Source organism: Anthonomus grandis, chromosome 7 (genome assembly GCF_022605725.1).
Source record: "Anthonomus grandis grandis chromosome 7, icAntGran1.3, whole genome shotgun sequence".
Lineage (NCBI taxonomy): Eukaryota > Metazoa > Arthropoda > Insecta > Coleoptera > Curculionidae > Anthonomus > Anthonomus grandis.
In genome coordinates, this window is record NC_065552.1 from 36,329,041 (window position 1) to 36,351,356 (window position 22,316).

At 31.4% G+C, this 22,316-nt stretch overlaps 1 protein-coding gene across 2 annotated transcripts; it reads left to right on the forward strand.

Annotated features, from left to right (window-relative positions):
• The first annotated feature begins 2,182 nt into the window (after positions 1-2,182).
• On the forward strand, positions 2,183-19,864 carry LOC126738596 (proton channel OtopLc-like). Of its 2 annotated transcripts, XM_050444000.1 has the most exons (17): positions 2,183-2,469; positions 4,929-5,069; positions 5,274-5,360; positions 9,257-9,452; positions 9,704-9,846; positions 9,901-10,118; positions 10,177-10,269; positions 10,558-10,721; positions 10,784-10,910; positions 10,966-11,095; positions 11,162-11,265; positions 11,332-11,406; positions 11,761-11,961; positions 12,019-12,182; positions 12,236-12,410; positions 12,546-12,631; positions 12,687-19,864. In XM_050444000.1, the coding sequence occupies exons 2-17, from the start codon at positions 5,044-5,046 to the stop codon at positions 12,687-12,689; spliced, it is 1,992 nt and encodes a 663-aa protein (XP_050299957.1). In that variant the 5' UTR covers positions 2,183-2,469; positions 4,929-5,043; the 3' UTR covers positions 12,690-19,864. The 2 variants fall into 2 exon arrangements, with proteins under 2 accessions (XP_050299957.1, XP_050299956.1); XM_050443999.1 differs by having other exon boundaries at positions 12,546-19,864.
• The last annotated feature ends 2,452 nt before the right edge of the window (positions 19,865-22,316 follow it).

Consider the following 22,316-nt stretch of genomic DNA (forward strand, 5'->3'; position numbering starts at 1 on the left):
TCCATTTTTCCAGAAACCTTGCGATACGTTTATTTAAAAAGGCACTTTTAGTAAAATAAATCTAATCGACCGAGATACGTATCGGGTAAGTAACACGGCGAACAAAAAATGAAATATCTACTTTAATATAAAGTGATGCACATATGCCTTGTTTTTTAGAAGACGAAGGGTATATTTAGTTCTTCTGGTATAAAAGTGCCTTATTCCTTTGAGTATATTTCTATTCAAAAGTAGTGAACAAAATCTAATTTGAAAAAAGCTATTGCGACTATATAGGTTAAACGGGATTTATATTGTATTATGCTTCTAAGCTACTAAAAAGTTTAACACGTTGAACAGTTGGAAATACGCTACGTTACTTGATACACATCAAACAAGAAAACTACTGATTTTTACGTTAATTCAACTTAACACTTACATACATATGCACACGCACTATATGCAAAACCTGGAGGTAGCAAATGTAAATGTGGAACTGACTTTTGTCAATAAATTGGCATGAAGTTATCGACATAACGCTAGTAACATGATGAGTTACTTATTATATTGGGTATTACGTCACTTATAGCAAAAATCAATTTAGAAATTTTTATCTTACACGCTCAACAATTGAAAAGAAGAAGAAAATAGACTTATTCACGTATTTAAAAGAAATATGAACTTAAATCTGTAACGATACCGTTCGATATACTTAATTTAATTTAAGTTCAATAAGTTTTAAATGCAATAATTTACTTGAGCTATAATAGATTTTTTATATACCTAGGAGCTGAGGTTCAATCTATTAATCTCTGAGCTCGTTTCTTCTTTTCAATATCCTACCTAACTTTGTTATGAATATTACAATTAAAAAACGATAAAAAAGAACAAGAAGACCTACTTTTTTTAAAAATACCTAATTTGAACCAACGTTTCGGTAGTTATATCTACTACCGTTATCAAGGTTATTAAAGTAAAATTAAATTAAATTAAAAATAAAATATACTTATCTTTCAAATTTTCAGCAATGCAGTCTCATCAAAATTTCTTCCTAATTCGAAAATACTTTATATACTTTTTCATATAAAAAATTTCTTTTAAATACGTGAATAAGTCTATTTTCTTCTTCTTTTCAATTGTTGAGCGTGTGAGATAAAAATTTCTAAATTGATTTTTGCTATAAGTGACGTAATACCCAATATAATAAGTAACTCATTACGAATTCGTCATAACAATACAGATTTTGCTAGTAACATGCACGCATCATTTTGCAGATAGGATTAAAAACTGGAGAGTGAAGAGTATCACAGGACTTAACTATGTTCGACCATAGGATGATCGCTTCGGATAAGAAGAAAGCGCTCCTCAAGAGGAACTTAAGGATCACCGAATAGATTAAATTTGAAAAGGGTCTAGTTAAGTCTATGGATTCTCTAGGTGGAGTTATTTCCTCCAAAAAAAAACTAGATAAAGAGGTCATAAGGCAAATCAACAGTATAATTATCAATTCTTACGAGACTGCATGTTCTCTCTGGAGAGTTAATAGCAAGAGATTGCTCTGGTGGAGTATTAAAAAAGATGTAAGAAGAAGGTGGTACCACCGCGCTTTCTTACGATGAACTTAAGATAATTAGGATGTATACTTGACAGCTAGAAGGATATTCAAAAGTGATGCTTGACACTGTAAAAGATTCTGCTAGCGTAAGTTCTGTGGAGAGAAAAAATTTCTCTGGCCTTGTGAAGCTACTGGGCTCTAACAGGAAAACTGAGATAGGATGCTTGAAAAAAGGCGTCAGAGGTGTCAGAGATTGTAGTATCAAGACGAATCTGAATAATACTTAATAGAATAAGGACGAATTGCGGCAGGTGCTCCGACTCACTTTTCCGGTGGAGAAGTATACCTTCCCCAAAATGTCACTGCAGCATTGATAGACAGTCTTTTAAACACTTGGTAGACGAGTATTCAATTATTTCCTACAGTGGCAATCCCTTTCCTAATTGTGACAAGAGAATCACTATAGCATATTCATAACTTCAGTGTTTGTGAAATTTTGTTATTTTTATAATATACTTATTTGTGATGTAGCCATGCGATAAATAAAAAAATAAATAAACACCAAACTTACTAATCGTATAACATACATCGAAAAATTTTCGCCTCTTTGCTAATTAAAATGATAAAATTAAAAAAAATAGCAGAAATCCAGTCGTAGTTTTAAAGTGGTCTGACATAGCAACCTCGGAAAATTAAAATTTTATCTCTCGCAGTCGAAAAGCTGGGTCTTCGCTTAAAGTTTTCTCGTATTTTGTAGTGGGCTTAATCTTTAGGAAAAATACTTTTATTATCCGGGACATGTTTATACAAATTAGCCGGCGAAGATTGTAGTCGCTCATGAGAATATTTATTTTTATCTTCTTGTTACGGAAACCTGTTTCACTGTGTTCTTACTTTGAATCATCGGAAAAAGTTTTAAAACAGGAAGAAAAGAGGTAGGTGAAATAATATTTGATCATTTATATTAGAATGACTATAATCATTATGCTCCATCATTTGGAGAAAAAATACAAGAGCAAATTTTAAAGATTTGCCATTTTTTGGCATAAGAGGATTCTTAGAGCCAACAATATACAGGATGTCTGTGAAAGATTGAGAAATCTCTACTACAGACCAAAAGATGTGAATTGGCCCAAAGATACCTTAGTCCAGTTTGTGAGATACAGGGTGTCAAAGTTATAAGTTTTTTTTTCCTTATTGCTTGAAAAGAATTTCAGATTTTGGCATAAAACTTGGTATAGGAAGGTTTTCTAGTATGAGAAACAAGTCCCTTATTTTTTAGAGCCAAACATCTAGAAAGCACCACTTACAGCACTATTCTGGTAAATAACTTTTCATAACTTTTTTGTGTATTCAACAACTGACGGAAAAATCATATTTTCTCGTATTTCCACAACAAAAAAGGTCCATTTGTCAGAAGTTTCTGAAGTTAATAGTTTTAGAGATATTTGTTTTTAAAATCTCCAATGCATTATGTGTGCCATGTACATATTGGACAATCCTTAATTCCCCAACCTGTATATTACTGAGATAAAAAAGCTTAATGGTATCTGTTACTAATATGATTTCCAAAATCTGCTATAAATGTACATGCGTTCATTATTCTCATAGTTTTTGTAGTTTAGGTTGGTTAGTTAAGTTTATTTAGGTTTAGTCTGTTTACGTTTAGTTTAATATTTTTATCTATAGGGTCTAGTTTTTAGTACTTCATCTTGTTTTAGGGCCTTATTTAGATTCACATCCAAGTTATTTAGCTTATTTTACTGTAAATACTAGTAGTTTAATTTTTTGAGACTTTGATTCCTTAATTGTATTGATTGTCAATATTTTCTTAAAATTATTAATCTTTAGCCATTTTCGGTATATGTATATATTATGCAGTAAATAAATTTACTCTATTTAATGTTCTATATTATTTCTAAAGCACATTTATTAAATCTGTGAAGTAAATCAGACCTAATTATTTTCAACTGTTTAGTTATTTATGAAGCCTATCTAACAGACTTTGTAATTATGTTGCGTGGTTCGCATGTAATTCTTTTTTTGTATAAAATCCATTACTTTTATAAATGTTAGGCATTTCCTGAATATTTTTGGCTTCAGGATTATCCTCTCTTTCTGATGATATTTCAATCTTACTAACCATTTTCGAATATTTGTTTTTAGTAAATTGCTTCTGCCAATAATATGCTATATGATTATGATGTTCATGTCAACAGTTTAATCAATATTTAACGAATTATCGCTTGAAATTAATTACGTATCAGCTGGGTAATTCAAATTAATTACAAAGTAGATCCTGCAGTCAAGTAAATATCGAGATATATTGATGTGGCATTATTGCAATTACTTCTATAAAGGTCTTATCCGTAAACTCTTGAACAGGGTGAGATTCGTTCTTAAAATCTTAGAAAGGGAGATCGAGTGTTACATCATCTTGAAGCCCTTGAAAAATGCTTTGCAATGATACTAAAAAAAGCCACATTCCAGAAAACTATTCCCTTTTTATCAAGAAAAACAATAAATGAACAAGTTTTTTATTGTTATTTAATTAAATGTTCTTATGTAGTGTCATGAAATACTGTAAAAAATATCCATTGAGTATGACCCCGAGGAAACAAAGCAATTAAATGAAATATTGTCTTACAATAAAATATTTATGAAATAGTAATAAAAAGAAAGATTAGGTATCTTAAACACCCCTTAATTGATACATGATCTAATCAGTTTATTTGTTTTTTTTTCAATACTGTTGTAGCAATAAATATTTATATACATAGTATGGGTGCTAATAATATTAACAATCCAAAGGTTTATATTTATAAGGAAAAATTAGATACTGTAAAAAAATAATTTTAGATCTAGTAATCTATACTAAAATATATTTTTTTCAAAATAAGGGAATTCCATCTAAAATAATTTTATTATAAGAATTTTTTTCTAGTTTTTTAATTCTTAACAAAATTAAAAAAAAAGACTTTTTCCCGAAGCATTAAAACTTTTTTAATATAAGAGATATCTACATCATAATACCTGTATATATTTAGAGACTGTTGTGTAATATGCTCTTGGACTACACCATAACCAGGACAATTTTTAGCCGACATATTAGATGCAGTAAAAATAAATCTTTTTATATTATCTATTCTGTTTATTTGAAAAGATTTATCTAGATGCAATTGTGTTAACGCTATTTATTTACTTGATTTGTTGTAGGTGGTTAAATTAGAAAGGTGGTTCTATTAAAATTATATCTAAACTATTTTAGAATATATTATTTATAAGACTTTTTGCATATATACAAATTACGTATATAGAAGTTTTTAAGAGCTGTTTAAATATTCATTGCACCTTATTTTAAAAGCAAAATGGACTAAAAATTTGTTTTCCATAGGAGACTAATCCAGACGCCGCGTTTTTCACTACTACATCAGCCGACTTTTAAAAAGTTTTAATAAAGAAGCGACAAACTGGCATCTAGGGATCCTGAGAAGCAATCAAGGGCTTTAATGGACACCGTTCACGAAGAAAATAGGTAAAGGGGGCCTGTTATGCTAATTTAAGGGACTTGGGGGATATACGATATGATAGTCTAGTCTCTTAACTAATCGAGAAGAACGTTCGCGATAAGACTAAAGAAAACCGATATAAAATGCAAAAATTAACTGACATAATAAAGTAGAGATTTTTTTTTAAATACCGGCAATGAGCTGTGAGAAAGATAGTGTTTTATTTTTAGGCAAAGAGATCTTAGAAAGGTTGGCTTTAGAAGTAGAGATCTCAGCAATGATATATCTGAAGATGATGAGCTTGAAGACGAGAATCTGTAAGTTAAAATCCATATTATATTAGACTAATTTTAAAATTACAAACAAAAGACTATTATATAAATAAGAATTAGTAAGAATATGTAGATATATTTACTAAACAACATAATAAGGAGCGCTGTCTTCCAGTAAATGAATTTTGCAACATGGTAATTATTTTATAAATTTTGAGCGGCAAATGAATATCCTATGTGCCCATCTTTGGACATCCTGTTTTGCTATATGCCCAACCCACCTCTATTTCAGTTGTACCACAAGCCTTAGTATCCGTCACTTTATTTCTTCTACGAATTTCCTCGTTGCGAACTTTATCCCTTAAAGTCATCCCTCTCCATTGCTTGTTGGGTAGTTTGCAGGCTATTATTAAATACTTTCCTTTTTAAATACAGGATGAGTTTTTTAAAGTGTTATAATGCGATATGTCAAAAACGGCTGCAAATTTTTTTTTGACATTTGGGTGACATTCAAGTATACCGGGGGGCACTTTTTGTGATATTTTTGAGATTTGTCCCTTCACCCCCCTAAGAGAGGGGGAGGGTCACTTCCTTATTTTAAATGGAATGATGTGTTTTTTATTCTTAAATACGAATCTACATAAAATATGAAGTCTGTTTACAAAAAATTTTTAAAATTGCTCTGCTGGTTACGGAATTATGATCAAAAATGTTTTGATTAAATTTAAAAATAATTCGAATATTTTACCATAATAACAGCCGGTTGCCATGGAAATCCTACTGTTTATTTTACTAGTATGGATGGAAATGAAAATCCTAGTAACAGTAGGATTTCCATGGCAACATAACAAGCAGTGTCACATAAAAATTTTGACGTGTTATTAACAAGTAAATTGTGTTTAAAAAGAAAAAAATGGAAGCGAATTTCGGTGAGACTGGAGACCAGAAGTCGTATAACTGGTAGTCTAAAAAGTAAACGACGAAATCGGATTAAAACGCAAACAGATGAAAATAAGGCAGTTGCTGTATTAGGAGCAGTAGCCATTGATCCTCAAATCAGTACCAGGCGCCTTGTTTTAGATGCTGGAATTAGTCAATCATCAATTATAACAATTCTGCACTGGTACAAGTTTTATCCTTACCACATTACACTTCATCAAGAGCTTTACGGACATGATTTTGAGAATCGCATTAATTTTTGCACTTGGATTTCAACAAAAATGCGTGAAAATAACCATTTTTTGAGAAGCGTTTTTTTTTCTGATGAGGCTTCTTTTAATAATTGCGGGCAGGTAAGATTTAACTTATTTAAATTAGAACATATTCAAGTTTTGGTTGTTTGTTTTTCTAAAAGGTAAACAGGCACAACATGCATTACTGGGCAGCAAATAATCCTCACTGGATGAGAACTGTACCAAATCAATTTTTTCCAAGGTCATTTAAATGGACAGGTCTACACAGATTTTTTAAGAAATCAGTTAGCTCGTCTACTAAACCAAAATTTAAATCCTAACGTATGGTTTCAGCAGGACGGAGCTCCACCCCATTATACCATACAGGCCCGTACTTATTTAAATGAGATTTTTGAAAACAGGTGATTGGTCGAGGTGGTCCTGTCAACTGGCCTGCTAGTTCGCCAGATTTGACCCCCCTCGACTTTTTTTTATGGGGATTTATAAAAGACAAAGTAATGGCTAGTGCACCTACAACTCCAGAGGACATGAAGAACAGGATTCGTTTTGCTTGTTCATTAGTGACACCAGCAATGTTACAGCGGGTACGAAATTCATGTCAAGAAAGGATAAGAAAGTGTTTGGAAGTCGAAGGCGGTCACTTCGAACAGCTCCTTAGGCATAATACACGATAGACGATAAATAGTTAAAAAGTAGGAAATAATTTGTTTTTATTGTAGTAGAATATTCGAATTATTTTTAAATTTAATCAAAACATTTTTGATCATAATTCCGTAACCAGCAGAGCACTTTTAAAAATTTTTTGTAAACAGACTTCATATTTTATGTAGATTCGTATTTAAGAATAAAAAACACGTCATTCTGTTTAAAATAAGGAAGTGACCCTCTCCCCCTCTTAGGGGGGTGAAGCGACAAATGTCAAAAATATCACAAAAAGTGCCCCCCGGTATACTTGAAATGTCACCAAAATGTCAAAAAAAAATTTGCAGCCAAAATTTGTTTTTGACATATCGCATTGTAACACTTTAAAAAACTCACCCTGTATATGTATAGGCAATTCACGGGATTTAAGTATAAAATTTAAAAAGCTGCCCAGAAGAGGCCTACTCTTTTTGTTATTTCAGAAGATTAATATTCTTTGCCAAACTGAATTATTCTGTAAATATATTTTGAGACAATTTCTATGGGATGGTCGTTAATAGTTACAGTCCATTTCAAGACAAATTTGTAGCAATGTTCGATGAAGTTGCCGAACCATGATTTTGAGCTCTTCGTCTTTATCGACAATATCGTCGGTGTGTTAAGTATGTTAACATGTTAACTGCCGCGTGACATATCTGTCGTGCCTCAGAGGTAATTGTGTACTATAGCCGTCTGAGCCTTGTTCGGCGCTTCAGTCCTATATAAGTTATATGGAACTGAAAGAGCGCGGCTGTAACTGTCTAACACTAGTGTTGGTTTTTGAATTTGAGAAAAGCCCTGTGGAAATGTAGAGAACCGTGAGCCTTCAAAATCTGAAAATGTCAAGGCACTCAACCCCCGGCAACCAGAAGAAAAGTAAGTCCTGCCACGCGGTTGAAGAAATATAAATGTCAAACACTGTCAAAGGTGCCTGTCATGTCTTACAGAAATGTCAAAATAAAGCCGCATTCACAATGACTCGAGATAAACTGTTGCTAAACCAACGGAAGATAACACTGCGATAAATCACGTAGAATACAAAGTAAATTAAGTAATAGTCAACCAACACCAAAATAATAACTAAAAATAAAAACTAAAAATAAAATAAAAAAACAACACCTAAAAAATTTAAGTCCTCTCCCTGCTTTACTTCTCTTTTGATTGGAATCTTATCTGTTTTTAAATAATCATCTCTTATATGAATAGAAGCGTTATTATAGATATATTTAGTAAGGCGTGAGTGTCTAGAATCAATCCTTGCGTTAGAGACTCCAAAATTGCCAAAGTTTCGATAAAGTCAAAAGTCTTCTGGTAGTCGACAAAGACTAAATGAAGCGCTATATTATACTCTGTGGCTTTTTCAATAAAAGTATTAGTATTTGTAGGTGATCGATAGTGCTAAACCCTTCGATTCGTTGATATAAGTCCATCTTATTCGTCAACCGGTTAGTTATTTTTCTTGTAAGCAATGTATGTAAGTGTGTATAAATTTTGTGCCTATCTCCTTTCTTGTATAACAAGATGACTTCTGCATTTGGCCACTTAGCTTTCTGGAGCCTATACCTCCAAGAAGAAAGAATATTTTTAAAATTGTTAGATATTTCATATTTTCTGGTAGTCATCAACCTAGAAATAGAATATATTCTATATTAAGTTCAAGCTCATTCTACTTTACTAAATATGGTAGCAAATAGTTCTCGCACAGAATATTAAATCACTAAATATTTCATAAATAATAGGCTCCAGTTAAATTAACTACTGTAAACACTCCTAGCCATTTCAGGTTGGCTGTTGAGTGAGATAAGCAATATTTTAAGTTTTAATAAATACCAAAATCTCCTACTATATATACCAAACTGATTTTAAGGAAGATTGAAAAGGTAAGGTATCAGATTCCCGAGCCGCTACAAGACCATCTACGATTTTCTGTTTAAATTGTGACTTAGATTTATTATTGCACATTAATACATTGATTCCTGTACGATTTTATCGGCCCAATAAAAACACGATATGGTATAAAAATATCTATCTTAACTATTAATTTTTGTGTACACCTCGGCTTCTTAGTGCTCCTAAAAAAAGTACAACACTGGACCAGGACTATTGCTATCTACATCCACCACAACTATCAATTACAGAAACAGATGCACAACTGACTACATTACCCTGTGACTGTAACCGTACTACAAATAATGGCGATTCTAGTGCGTTATCGTCTAGAAGACCTAGCGCTATTATAGCGGCGTTAAGGAGACCTTCACAGGTAAGACATAATGTAGTGATTAAAATATTATAGTCTAGGTGTTTAACTAATGCGCTATTCTATAATAATCTAGGTTTTTACTTGTATTATTCACTTTTTATCAATAATAATGTATGAGCAATAATAATTAGGTATACAAATAATGGTAGTATTTGACACTTTTATATACATGATAAAATTATTATTGGTTTCACATAAAATTATTTAATTAACATTGAGAAAATGTATTTCATTGATTAACTTTACTACAGGTGGTAGCGCTTTCTGCAGCTCAAGCGGTAATGAATCAACGGCGCTATCTTTTAACCATGTTTGACAACTCCAATCAAAACTTACGAAAAGAACATAACAAGTTTGAAAATATTAAATGGCGATTTACCAACAGACTAGAGGAGTAAGTCCTATTATAGCTGTAAAATTTTAATTAAACGTTTTTTTTTATTTCTAGGAATGGATTCACTATAATTCTCTCAGCATTATACGCAAAACTATTGGTAGTTTTAGGTATCGCTTTTCCTATTATTGAAGTTATCTCTGATGAAGTACCCTCTTTTTACTATCAAGGTTTTTATTTGTACCTATATATAGGAAGCATTATTTTTATTACTTATGAATATGTGAGTTTTGTCAAAGAGAGGGCAGTTAATGATATTATTAAAACATTTAGTAAGTTATCTATTTAAAAACGTTGTCTGTAAATGTATATAATTTTGTATTTTTTGAGATGATAGTGAAAAAGGAGAATGTTTAACCAATTTTTATCCGACTAGACCAGCAAAGAAGTATGGTAGTTTTTTTTTAAGATTAGGAGCCATCGGTAAGTATGGACATATAACGTCGAACGGTCATACATTTATCTGTATATGGAAATTCAAATTTTATACATATATTATTAAAGTGTGCCCATGAAACAATTAAAGTTAATGTTAAATTTACCAAAAATACTAAAACGTCGCCTTTAATCGAATTGCAAATCACGAATTCAACGGGTTAGTGCTAATTTATCCTGGAATCTAGGTAACAATCTTCAATGTAATTCCTAATATTGGCATTAGTTGAGGCAAAACTGGTATTTACATATTTTATTTCAACAACTTATTTTTAGCTTTTGGTATTGGAAGCATGGTATATTCGGGGTTAGAGTTTGGCAAATATTTTGAGTTTAAACATGTACCAGAATGTAATTATACGAGCTTACAAGCTGTAACGCCTGCTATGAGAATGATCTTGACTTTGTTGCAAGTTCAATTTATTTTCTTAAACCATAAGGTTAGACTTATTATCCTATCGGCCTTATAGCTACATTATATATCTTTCCTTTATGTTTTTAGGATGTAGAACTTAATAGACACAAAATAATCGGGAGATTTGGACTAATGCATATGATAGCCACAAATCTTTGTGAATGGTTACTGGTTTTGGTTGAAGAAACTCAACATGAAATAAATCATTTATCAGGTGAATTTATTATGTACGATATAAAACAAATATCTAAATAATGTTTTACTTACAGAACATAGACATGTTATAAATAATAAAACTAATATATCTGCAGAAACCAATTACTGCCCAGAAGGTAGACTAATGGGTTCACTCGTAACCAATGCTAGCCCATTTTTATTTCCTTGTACTATTGAATATAGGTATATTATAAGTTTTTTAAAATTATATCTTTTTATTAATTTTTTTTGGCTTCATTTTGCTTTTAGTTTAATTTGTGCGGTTATTCTTTTTGAAATGTGGAAGCATATACGCATAAATAGTGAACCTGAAAAAAAAAGGAATGGAAAAGGAGTATGCAAAAACAAAAATGGTAATATTTAAAAAATAATAATTATTTTTCTTAAAAATACATTAACTAATAAAAATGTTTTGTCAGATGATTTTGCATATACGAATTCTGGACATCACTTTACAATTGATTGTTCCAATTCTCATAAGGGTCTATTTGCTGGTAAGTAGATAACAAGTTAGTTTTGAATTTCGGTGATTTTGGAACCAATTTAACAGTTTTACCTAAAATTTATGAAAACGATTATTTACATTACGAAAGCGTTACGGAAAGTGTGATCGGGCGAGGCGAACGGTAGTTGAGAAGGAGAAATGAATTAGTGGAGATAGAAAAAGAGAGAGAGTTACGGTCTGTATAGTACTGTAGAAGCAAGAGAGATCCGTGCGGGCGCACATTTTTCTTTCTATCTTACTCTCATAGCTGGTGTTGAAATAAAGAAGTTTTTCTTCAGTCGTGCTGTCTCAAGCGCACAATTTTTTTTTGATATTCACGACTTTTATATTTTTATAATTTTAGGAATACTGATTATTGTGTTAACAATAATCTCACTCGTAATGTTCTTTGTCATAACTGAAAAAGAAAATGAGTCGGGAACATCAAATAACTACGCCGAGTTTCAAGTAAATGTTGTGGAATTATCTCTTTATATTATAACAACCCTCGCTGTTATCATCGCTATGTTTCAGCTCAGAAATCTAAAATATGCAAGAAAAATTAGTAAGATATTCTTTCACTTTAACAATTCGTCATAATAAAGATATTTATTATTTCCAGGCCATTCAGGCATGGGACTGGATAATATGCTACTTGCCGTTGCACAAACGGGAATGTTTATTTATTCCTTATTTTCTATTATTGGTTGGTATTTTACCATGAAAGACGAAATACCTGTCGGACTTATTGCTGATATATTTTCACTTACCCAAACCTGTTTGCAAGTAAGTAATTAATATTTTTAAATTATTTTTTAGGAATTTGTTTTATTTTTTAGACAATATTTATATTGGATGCTTGGTGGAGAAAGTGTAAAAGTCTTACTCAAGCTAAAACTAAGCCTGGTAGAGAACTAATCATATTTCTAATGATTGCCAACATGGCCATGTGGAGTATTAACACGTTGGAGAAAAACAGAGCTGAGTTTAGACATACGCATTTAAAATTTTATGGTAAGTTTATTCTTATAAAATAAAAGTATTTCTTGAATTTAATTTGAAGCTTTCACAAGGTTTTTTCCTTTGTATATTTTTATATGTCGCACGAATTTATATTAAAAATAATTATTTAAATTCTGATCTTTTTAGGTGACTGGGCTTGGACGATTATTACTCATATATCAATGCCATTGGCTATATTTTATAGATTTCATTCAACCATATGTCTCTTTGAAGTATGGAAGAGCGCCTATAAAATTAAATCAAATTTTAAAAATCCCTTATTTCCAGTAACGCAATACGATCAAAACGTTTAATTTGTAAACAAATGAAATAAAAGTTAGCCGCCGAATATTTTACTAAACATAATATGCGTATTAAAATTAGAACTGTATTCCATAAAAAAGTTTTAATAGTACATCTGACTATATCGAAAGTATTCATGGTCTCAGGTGGCCAGCTTTCTCAGACCTGAAAATGTACGTCTTAACAGCTTTTGAGATTACAAGAGGGATACGAAAATGGAGAAAAATTGCGTTTGTTTTGTTTGGTGTATGAGTTGTGCTTTTGGAAATGTAAAACTTTTCTCTTTTGGATGATATAGTAATGATTTGTGTAAAAGATATATATATCAAGTAAAATTGGGATATATAATATGTACTATTATTAATTATACGTATATTAATAATATGTACTATTAATGTTTTTATTTTCCTAGAAATATATTATAATTTATATATTTAATAACAAGTTCAAAATAAAGAATCTATACAAAACTGCTTTAAGTCATGTTATCTTAAAAAAAAAAACCAATTACGTTAAATTTAATTTATTCTTGGTGTACCGGGTATTTGGTATTTAATGTTGGTATCAGATATAAGAAGAATTCCAAAATTTAAGTAATAAAATAATTTATTGAACTTCTAATGTATCATATACGAACCCATTTATTACAATTACTTAAGACTACTAAAAACATGTTGATTAAAAAGTGTGTGTCAAACATTTTAGTCTTTATATTAACATTTCTGCTTAAAATCGTTCCAGAAATGTTTTCTTCAAAATATAAAATACCATTAAGTATCCTAACAAAAATTATTAAAGGAATTACTGAGCTCTTAAGGAAAGGAAACGAAAAATGTAAATCATAATTTTTGTTTTAGTAACCTAGTCAATTTCCTTGTGAAAATACCATCTCTCCCAACTAAATAAAATAACCGTGAGCCATTAGCCATCAGCAGCGGCAAAAACCAATAAAGGAAATGATAAATGTAATAGAAATCGAATTAAGGGGCGAGTGAACGAGGCGCCACCGTCGGCCCCCCGAGGCCCCTTTTGCTTCATCTAATTTCAAACGCAAATTGTTCATAAACGCAGCTCATATCCGGAAGGGAAGCTTGCCAAAATGGCGAAGCGATGATTTTGGCCCGGCCGTTCGGTCGCTTGGATTTCGCAATTTAAGAATTTTAGGATAGACTTTTAGACAGACAAATTTTACAAAAAGAGACTCTCTTTTGTTTTTTTGTTTATAACCTTTAGTAAGCAGCGTTCTTTTAGAGGTTCTCAATTTTGAGTTGACAATACTGCTTTATTTGACGACGATCCTCCCAGCAATTTTGTACAGTCTTATACCTAGTCTCAAACTGTCCTAGAACGTTTGCTGTTGCCTGGTCTTCTGTAATGATTACGAAGGGTCTATATTTGCCTGTAAATCTGTTTCAGGCCCAAGTTCAGCGCACAGCTAGCACGGCTACTGCTACCCCGATTTTTGATCGTGTGGCCGCAATGTATTATACTGAGTAGCCGCCTAGCAGTTGATAGTCTCAACTAGACTAGTCTCCCTCTGCACTGAAATCATTAATTCCTTAAGGAATTGTGACGGAGACGATTCTGTTAACAAGGGTAGTGTCATCACCAAACAGCCACGGGTCAGATACAAAAAAAGCATATTTAACGATATTAATGCAAATAAAAAACAAGAGAGACTCCAGTTCCGACGCCTGAGGAACTACATGAGGATATCTGATGTTTCGGTGTTGTATAATGTCTACTGTCTACGACTCGTGAGGTAGCTCTGCCTCAGATTCAATTACACATTCATTTACACCAAAGAATCCTAGTTTGTCCACCAGGACATCCACCAAGGCCAGGGTTCTTGATTTTTTGAGTCGGAAGCCATATTGATGAGTGGCGGAGAAACCATTTTCCTCAATGGACTTCTGTAACAGCAGTGCTCGTCAAGCAGTTATTGAATATTATTGACAGTTTCAAAATAAATGGACTACTCGTTACAGGACATTTATAGAAGTACACAGACAATTTCGGGAATATGATCTGCGTGATTATCTTTTCGATTGGGGAGTGAACTCTCCAGCGGACTTGGCAGTAGACAAGTATTCAAGATCCAACTATCAGTGTGCGTCGAATCTGTCTACAGATTGTCTTTTCTACATTTATCTACAGAGACAAGTCGGAGTACCGCGGATGACTGACGAATCTTAAAACGTGAAGGCTTACATGCGTATCATTATCGTAAGATACAGGGTTTGCTTAAAGCAGATCACTATACTTGTCTAGTTTATTCTACCTGGATATTAAGACCGTCTCATCTTAATCTTTATTTCTACAGAACAGTCCTCTAGACAGATGAAGCGACAGATTCAAGATGTGGTATAACAAATTTGAGAAAACTGCATAGGTGAGAACCATACGTCCAAGTAATTTTCAACATGAATTTTCTGTTAACGTTTGAACTACCCTAGTCGATGATTTGTTGATTGGTCCTACAAGTTGAATGTAAACAGTTACCTTCAATTTCTTATGGACAAACTGCAAGGACTTTTGAAGTATGTCCCATTGATAATTCTCCTACATAAGTGATTTTCAAAGGCAAGATTTATTTGAATGTATTCAACAGGCTGCTTAACAAATACAGCAAAATAGGGGCCAAATACGGATAATTACGTCTTCTGTTGGCTTATTTCAAACGCCTTCATTCAACAAGGAATGGACATTTTTAAAATATTATCAATTGTTATTTTTTTAAATAAAATAATTTTTTATTTACTTTACGATTTTTTTAGTATAATTTTGAATAATGATACATGTGCGTATAACTTTAAAATAAATAAAAATGGATATACAAGTTTTGCGTTTTTTAACTTAAAAGAAAGTGTACTTAACGCTTTACAAATTTGAACATAACAATACGGGACACCTTGTATATGAATATCTCAAATATCTTGAAGAAGTGTTCAAACTCCTAGATAAACAAATCTTAAAATCCGATCAGACATATGCAAGTTCCTTCTAAACTGATCATGCAACTCTAAAATGGCATCTTCCTTTCAAAAATCTGAAGGGTCAAGTAGCAAGATGGATAGAGAGGCTTTAATACAGAACACTGACTAGAAGAACAAAAGGAAGATCCCGATATGCAGCCAGTCCTAAACTGGATTAATAAAAGAAAGAAGCCGAATTAAAAAGAAGTTGTCAACTATTCTCCCAATGCCAAGTCCTATTACGCACAATGAGACTCTCGGTGGAAAATAATTGACCACGAAGGAAGAGGGAAGAAAGCAAATTGTTGCGAGTGTCGGATTTCAGAGTTGTTAGAGAAACGTGTCAGGAGAACATCTTGTTGTAACAAAGACCTTGGGAAAAGTGAGGAAAAAATTTGACTGAGTGAATAGCAAGGGACTGGCGGAATATTGGCGCTACTCTTGTAAGGTAAATAAATCTTTCAAGCAGTCTATACGTGTGGTATGAATCTGTTGACTAGTTAGGCGCATCTAGTGTTTCAATTCACATTAAAACATTTCTAAATGTCACCTTTTTACATACCTTAAATTGGAAAATACTAGTTTACAATACATTTTTATAATAATATTTTATTAATATACATTTTAAAATAACTCTGAATGGGAGTAATTTACAGATAAATTACCAAATCCAAAAAGCAAAAATAAAGTCCTAATAGTGGAGGCTGTGCGCGCAATTAGCGGAAATTCATTCGCTGCAAACAATATATTTTTATCGCTTCGTACCGGGAACAAATCGGTGCAAAAATTGCCGGACAATTATCTCTGAATTATTCTCTGAATTAATTGGATTTTACATTTATAGAAAATCATGAACTCATAGCGATTCGTTTTTTGCAAAACGAGCTAAGCGGTTATATATCCTTATTAATTTATTTGATCTATGAATTTTTTGATTAAGGCATCCTCTTAAGCTAAAATAAAATCGATGGTCTCAGTAGTTCAATTACCGACCTGTCATGGGCATGGTCATGTCTGACTTATTTTTTTATAAAAAATTACATATTAGCACATATAATATAAACGATCACAAACAGTCATAAAAGTATTTAGATAGAACAAAACATATAAACAAACTAAATTTTCACACTAAAATATTACAGAAGTCCTCAAGACAGTCATGTCAGTCAGACAGGTAAGATTGAATCAGAGCAACACTTTCATTATTAAAATTGTAGGATCCTAGCAAGACAATATCTATAACCACCGTCATCTATTTGCAAAATCGACCAACTTATGGAAACCAAAAGATTGCAAGAGGAAACAAAGTTGCCTAAAGTTACTATTATTGTTATGAAACTAAACATAATTACCTGTAATGTTATTCAAAATCTTAGCCGAAAGCTGGAAAAAGGCATCAAAATTGCCCAGGAGTGATCTCTTTACAGTAACTTACTGAGTTGACGATTGCATCAGGTAGATACCAGTTATTTCATATGTAATCTCTTCAAAATTCGAAAATTGATTCATGTCGAGGCTTCTTAAAGCACTGCCATTTTTAATGCATACTACCACACCTCCATGGTCATCTGTTTATCAGCAAAAATCAGAACCAGTATTAAAATCATGTATCTGAAAACTAAAAAGTTCAAGCTTGTTCAACCAATGCTTATTCACACAGAAAAAATTATTATCATTCTCCCCAAAGATTATTGAAACTTCAGATATCCTATTACGTATCTTTGTGTATTAATATGCAATACATATATCTTAAAATTAGAAAAAATATGCTTGTTTGTTGTTTATCCTTGGTTACAGAGTCTTATCTAAGGACATTCCCCTGTCTGCGTTTCGGCGTTAAAGGTTCAAAAATGGTTTACTCAACTTACTTTAGAATTACATCCATAATCTTGTCCTTAATTCTATAAGGTGCGCCAAGTTTAAAGAATTTAATTTGCCTTCAAGTTATTCTTCTTGAGAAACTCGAGGATATATTCTGCTTCTATCCCTTTTGAGATCCTTGACATAAAAAAGCAGCCAAGTTTTTTTTTGCAGCCTTTAAGATAACGGCCTTTTTGTTAGGCCCTTGTCGATTAATTGCTCATTATCTCATTTTCCTTGATTTAACCTAGATCTAAGGAAAATCAGTCAAGACATATTGATTCCAACTTGTGGTGTTTTGTCTTGTGATGCGAATATCTGAGTATGATGTGAATATCCTAGTAAGTCTGCCTTTTCCATTACGGTTATTGCATCTTTCAAAGTCAATGGTGGAATTTTTGATCTACAAATAATCTACATGTGCAACTTTCTATGTGCAGCTTTTTCTACCTAGACCAGATTGATCTTCATCCATTTGGATAATGCGACGTTTATTGTTCACTCACTTATTATATTCTTCTTTACAAGTATCGCTCATCTGCAGGCATTTCTCAGGATAATAAAGTTGACACGCTTTGCAGGGCTTGGATGTTGACGCCATTTGCGATAAGCAGCATTTTTGTTGTTGACTGCCTTGGTACAAGTTTTATCGAATCACGATTAACCCTGTGAAAGAATTGCTTCTATTGCAAATGCGCTTTTGTTAGTGGCCACAATTAAAGTATTTTTTTAAATTACTGTAAATTAAAATTTAGTCAAAAATTATTTTTTTGTGCGTGTCAAATTTTTCGCTAAAAACAAAATTTTTTTTAAAGAGAAATCTCGTCAAGGATTTTAAAATTTCGGCAGAAAATCTCTTAAATAGAATAATGAAGACATGTGTAGAATATTCTTCATTGTTTTTGCCGATGGAGACTAATAATTTCAAGAGAATACTGACAGCTTCTTTGCCTGTGTTGCAAATATACAAAAAATTTAAATACAGGGTTTTACAATAATATAACCTAAATAACCTAAATTGGGACCCTTAAACAAGATGATCTACTTAAAAAAAGACCCTATAGGTGAAAATAATAAACTAAATATAGGTAGAGCCCTAAATAAAGCAAACAACATAATTTACATTTACATTTTTATAATAATATCCCAAATAAATAATAAACTGTTGAACTTACAAGAACAAAATATACTGTACTTAGTTTTTAATGTCATTCTTAGAAGGTCTGGTAGAAGAAATCCCAATAATTGCAGGTTTCGTCGACAACGAACCAGTTGTAAAAAACGGTTACGCTAGTCGCGAAACCCGGAACTCATGAGATCCATAGGTAAAATGTCTGAAGAATATAAAGCCTGTAATGTGAAATAAAAACCTTTAAACCAATAGCGCAATGAATAATAGAATAAATATTCTATTAAAAACCTTACCTTTTTTTAATAGCACAGAATTGGGAAATTACTTATCACCGTTCGTCTGAATTATAATTAGTAAAGTAAAGTGGAATATTGCCACTCATATTCGATACTCAACTCTTAAAATTAAGTTCGGAGTATTGGCGCGAGATTTAAATTACACATAAATAGTTGTAAATAATAGCAAAAAATAAACCTTTGTAGTAGTCGTAAATGATCGTCTTTTCGTAGTGTAAGTGGGTAAATAATTAAGTTGACTATTTCTCACTGTTTTAATTCTCACCTAACGAACGGTAACAACGATACAATACTTTTAAAAAAATTAAATTTAGAATATAAGGATAATATTTGCGACTTGCGAGTGTATAGCAAGGTCTGTTAGTCAGTAGCATATTAGACTAGGGTAATAGGTATTATTAGCTAGTATCAATATTCCTTTAGCATAAATAAATATCAATAAAGGACGAACAAGCATCTATAACGTTCATTAAAATTAACATAAACCTTTAAGCAAATTCTCAATGGAAGTAAGTACCACATATTTTCTCCATTTGGTTTTTGTTATTTTATAATTTTATTTTATTCTAATTATAAGATAGAAAATTATGTATATTAACAATTTTATAACTAAAGTGTAGTAAAATTAACGCAACTAAACCTTTATGAGGCAACTAAATTGAAAATCGATAGAGCCTCGCTGGATTTAACTTAGGGTAATAATAATGAAAAAGCGAAAAACAACCGCATAAAGTTGGTTTTATTTGGCGGTTTTTTTAATAAAAATCCATTATATAGGGATAAATATCATTATATAGAGCAATTTATTGTATTATTTTTTTTAAAATGTATCTAAGATATAACTTTATACTGTAAATACTTATATGTAGATTAAAATTTAATAAATAAGAGTTAACAGAGTATAGTTTTATATTTTGCATTGTTGCCAATTGAAAAATTTTGCTAAAAATCTGTCGCGAAATTGGATGAAATTATTTTTTTTCCGTCTTTGTTTGTAGTTTGCATGTATACCTCTGTTATCACTAGCTCGCTATTAGCCTTCTGATTGTTTTTAGAAGAATAGTATAGTATAGAAGCTGACTAGTTGGTTGAACTAGTGTTAAAATAAGAGTTATCATCATACAAAAAAAAACATATGTAATTTTATATATTTTATTTACCTTATTAATGCTAGTAGATTTAACTACCGCAACGTTGGTTGAAATTAAAAAAGTTTTTTTTCTTATTCTTTTCAATTTAAATAAAAAATAAAGTTAGGTAGGATATTGAAAAGAAGAAACGAGCAAGAGATCGATAAATAAAACCTCATCTCCTAGGTACATAAAAAATCTATTATATCTCAAGTAAATTATTTTTAATAAAATATATATTTGATTTGTTTTTAGGTAAAACCAATTTCAATAGCCATGTTTATAAAAATCACCCTACATGTAGCTAACTTGATGTATTTATCATTTAATATAAAATTGTTAAAAATTACAAAAATATTTTAATTGCAAAAGTAGATGCATAATTTATTGTGTTAGTATTTGGGCTTGTTGTGTGCCGTGTGACTTGTTACTATTAGTCGTATAAAAACAATTTAACCTTTTAGATTTTTAATTTGATAACAGCCTTAATATAACCATTTATAATTAGTTTCCCGTTTAATATACTCTAAACTATCCACAGTGAAAACAGCCACTAATAAAATAACTTCAAACTCAATCAAATAGGCCACATATTCCATTATACATACTCATACTGATAACCAAATTACGACATAACTTTGTGTCCCACATTAGCCCTTGTTGTCTCAGTTTAACTGATTCCAATTTAATTATTGGTTGTTTAGAGGACCTGTAATTTTCACTTTGATGTCCTATTACCTAAATATTGTTTATAATTTGTTCGACGCTGGCTTCCTAAATTTAATTGGACATTATATGTTATGCGCCTATAGTTTAGAATTTTTTGTAATAGCGTGCGTGCTAAAGTTTGGACATAGGAAGTGGTTTTAAGGTCTAACATAGAGAAATTTAGGTGCAGCAAATGAAATTGTTGACTTTATTATAAATTAAATTTCCTAATAAAATATTTGGTATTTTTATTTTTAAATAGATATACAGAATGTGAGCTATTTTATTATTTAACATATTAAAGATAATAAAATAATAATTAGAATTAACGCTTATAAAATGAAGATTATTGTATTATAATTTTTAAAATAAATATCTGTTAGAGTACTTGTGGATATTTTAAAATAGATTTAAAACAACCGCTTAAAAAACTGTCAAGAATATACATTTCTTGAAAATCTGCGTAAACGAACGAATTTAATTTTCTGTAAGCAACGACGCTTTTAAATCTAGTTATGAAGCCATCTTAATTAACGGTTTATTATACCTGGCGGGTATAAGGGGAATGTAAAGAAATAGGGCAGTCTAATGGTGTTGCCATATTATTATATTTCGGCGATTTCATGTCATATTTTAATTAGAAGAATATTAGAAATCGTCCACTGATAGCATAATAAAAACCCGATATAATAAATTGACCGTGCGCGACGCGACATACTTCAGTTCAAGAATGCGACTACTAGAGATGTATATTTTTACTATATTTATTTACATCTATTTAAATTACGAACTTTACTTCACTGAACTGACAATTATTGGCGATGCGATTGCTTATATACTCGGCAGAATGCTGTTCCGGAAGATTCTGGCTAGCCTTTGAGACATCGTGCGGTGTCCCACTGTGTCATTCGAACACACGCGGATAATTAGCTGGATTCTCGGTGTTTACAATCTCTTCGTTATCGTATTCTAAATGTGGCGTTACTAGTGCATTATTCAACTTCAATTACATGTAATTTAACCAAGTATTAAATATGCTTTGTTTAAAATTGTCAATCAAAAAAAGTCTCAATCTAAGATCTTTGTACTTGGGTTTCTTCTCACCTATATATAATATTTATAAAATAGTCGAACGTACCACAGAAGTGTGCGGTGATGTAGTAGAGCTAAATATATTCCTGTTCGTAATTCCTTAGAAAGCTTAGAACCACGTTATCCACAACTGAATGATATTTGTTGATCACGTGCTATACAATATACCTTTACACTTTTGCTAGTGAGTGAAACATTTGAGCCACAATCTGCAGTATTCAGCACAGTACAAATTCTTTTAATCTATTGGAAAAGTTGGACTAACTTAAACAAGCAAAATAATGAGTATAACAAAAAGGTCCATGCACACCTCAAGTATATAAGGATGGTTATCTTTGCCTGTAGACTTTGTACGTTTTAATTTGTTGATCCTATTAATGAGATCATTAAACAAAAGTTTCACACACATTTCAGATCCGATG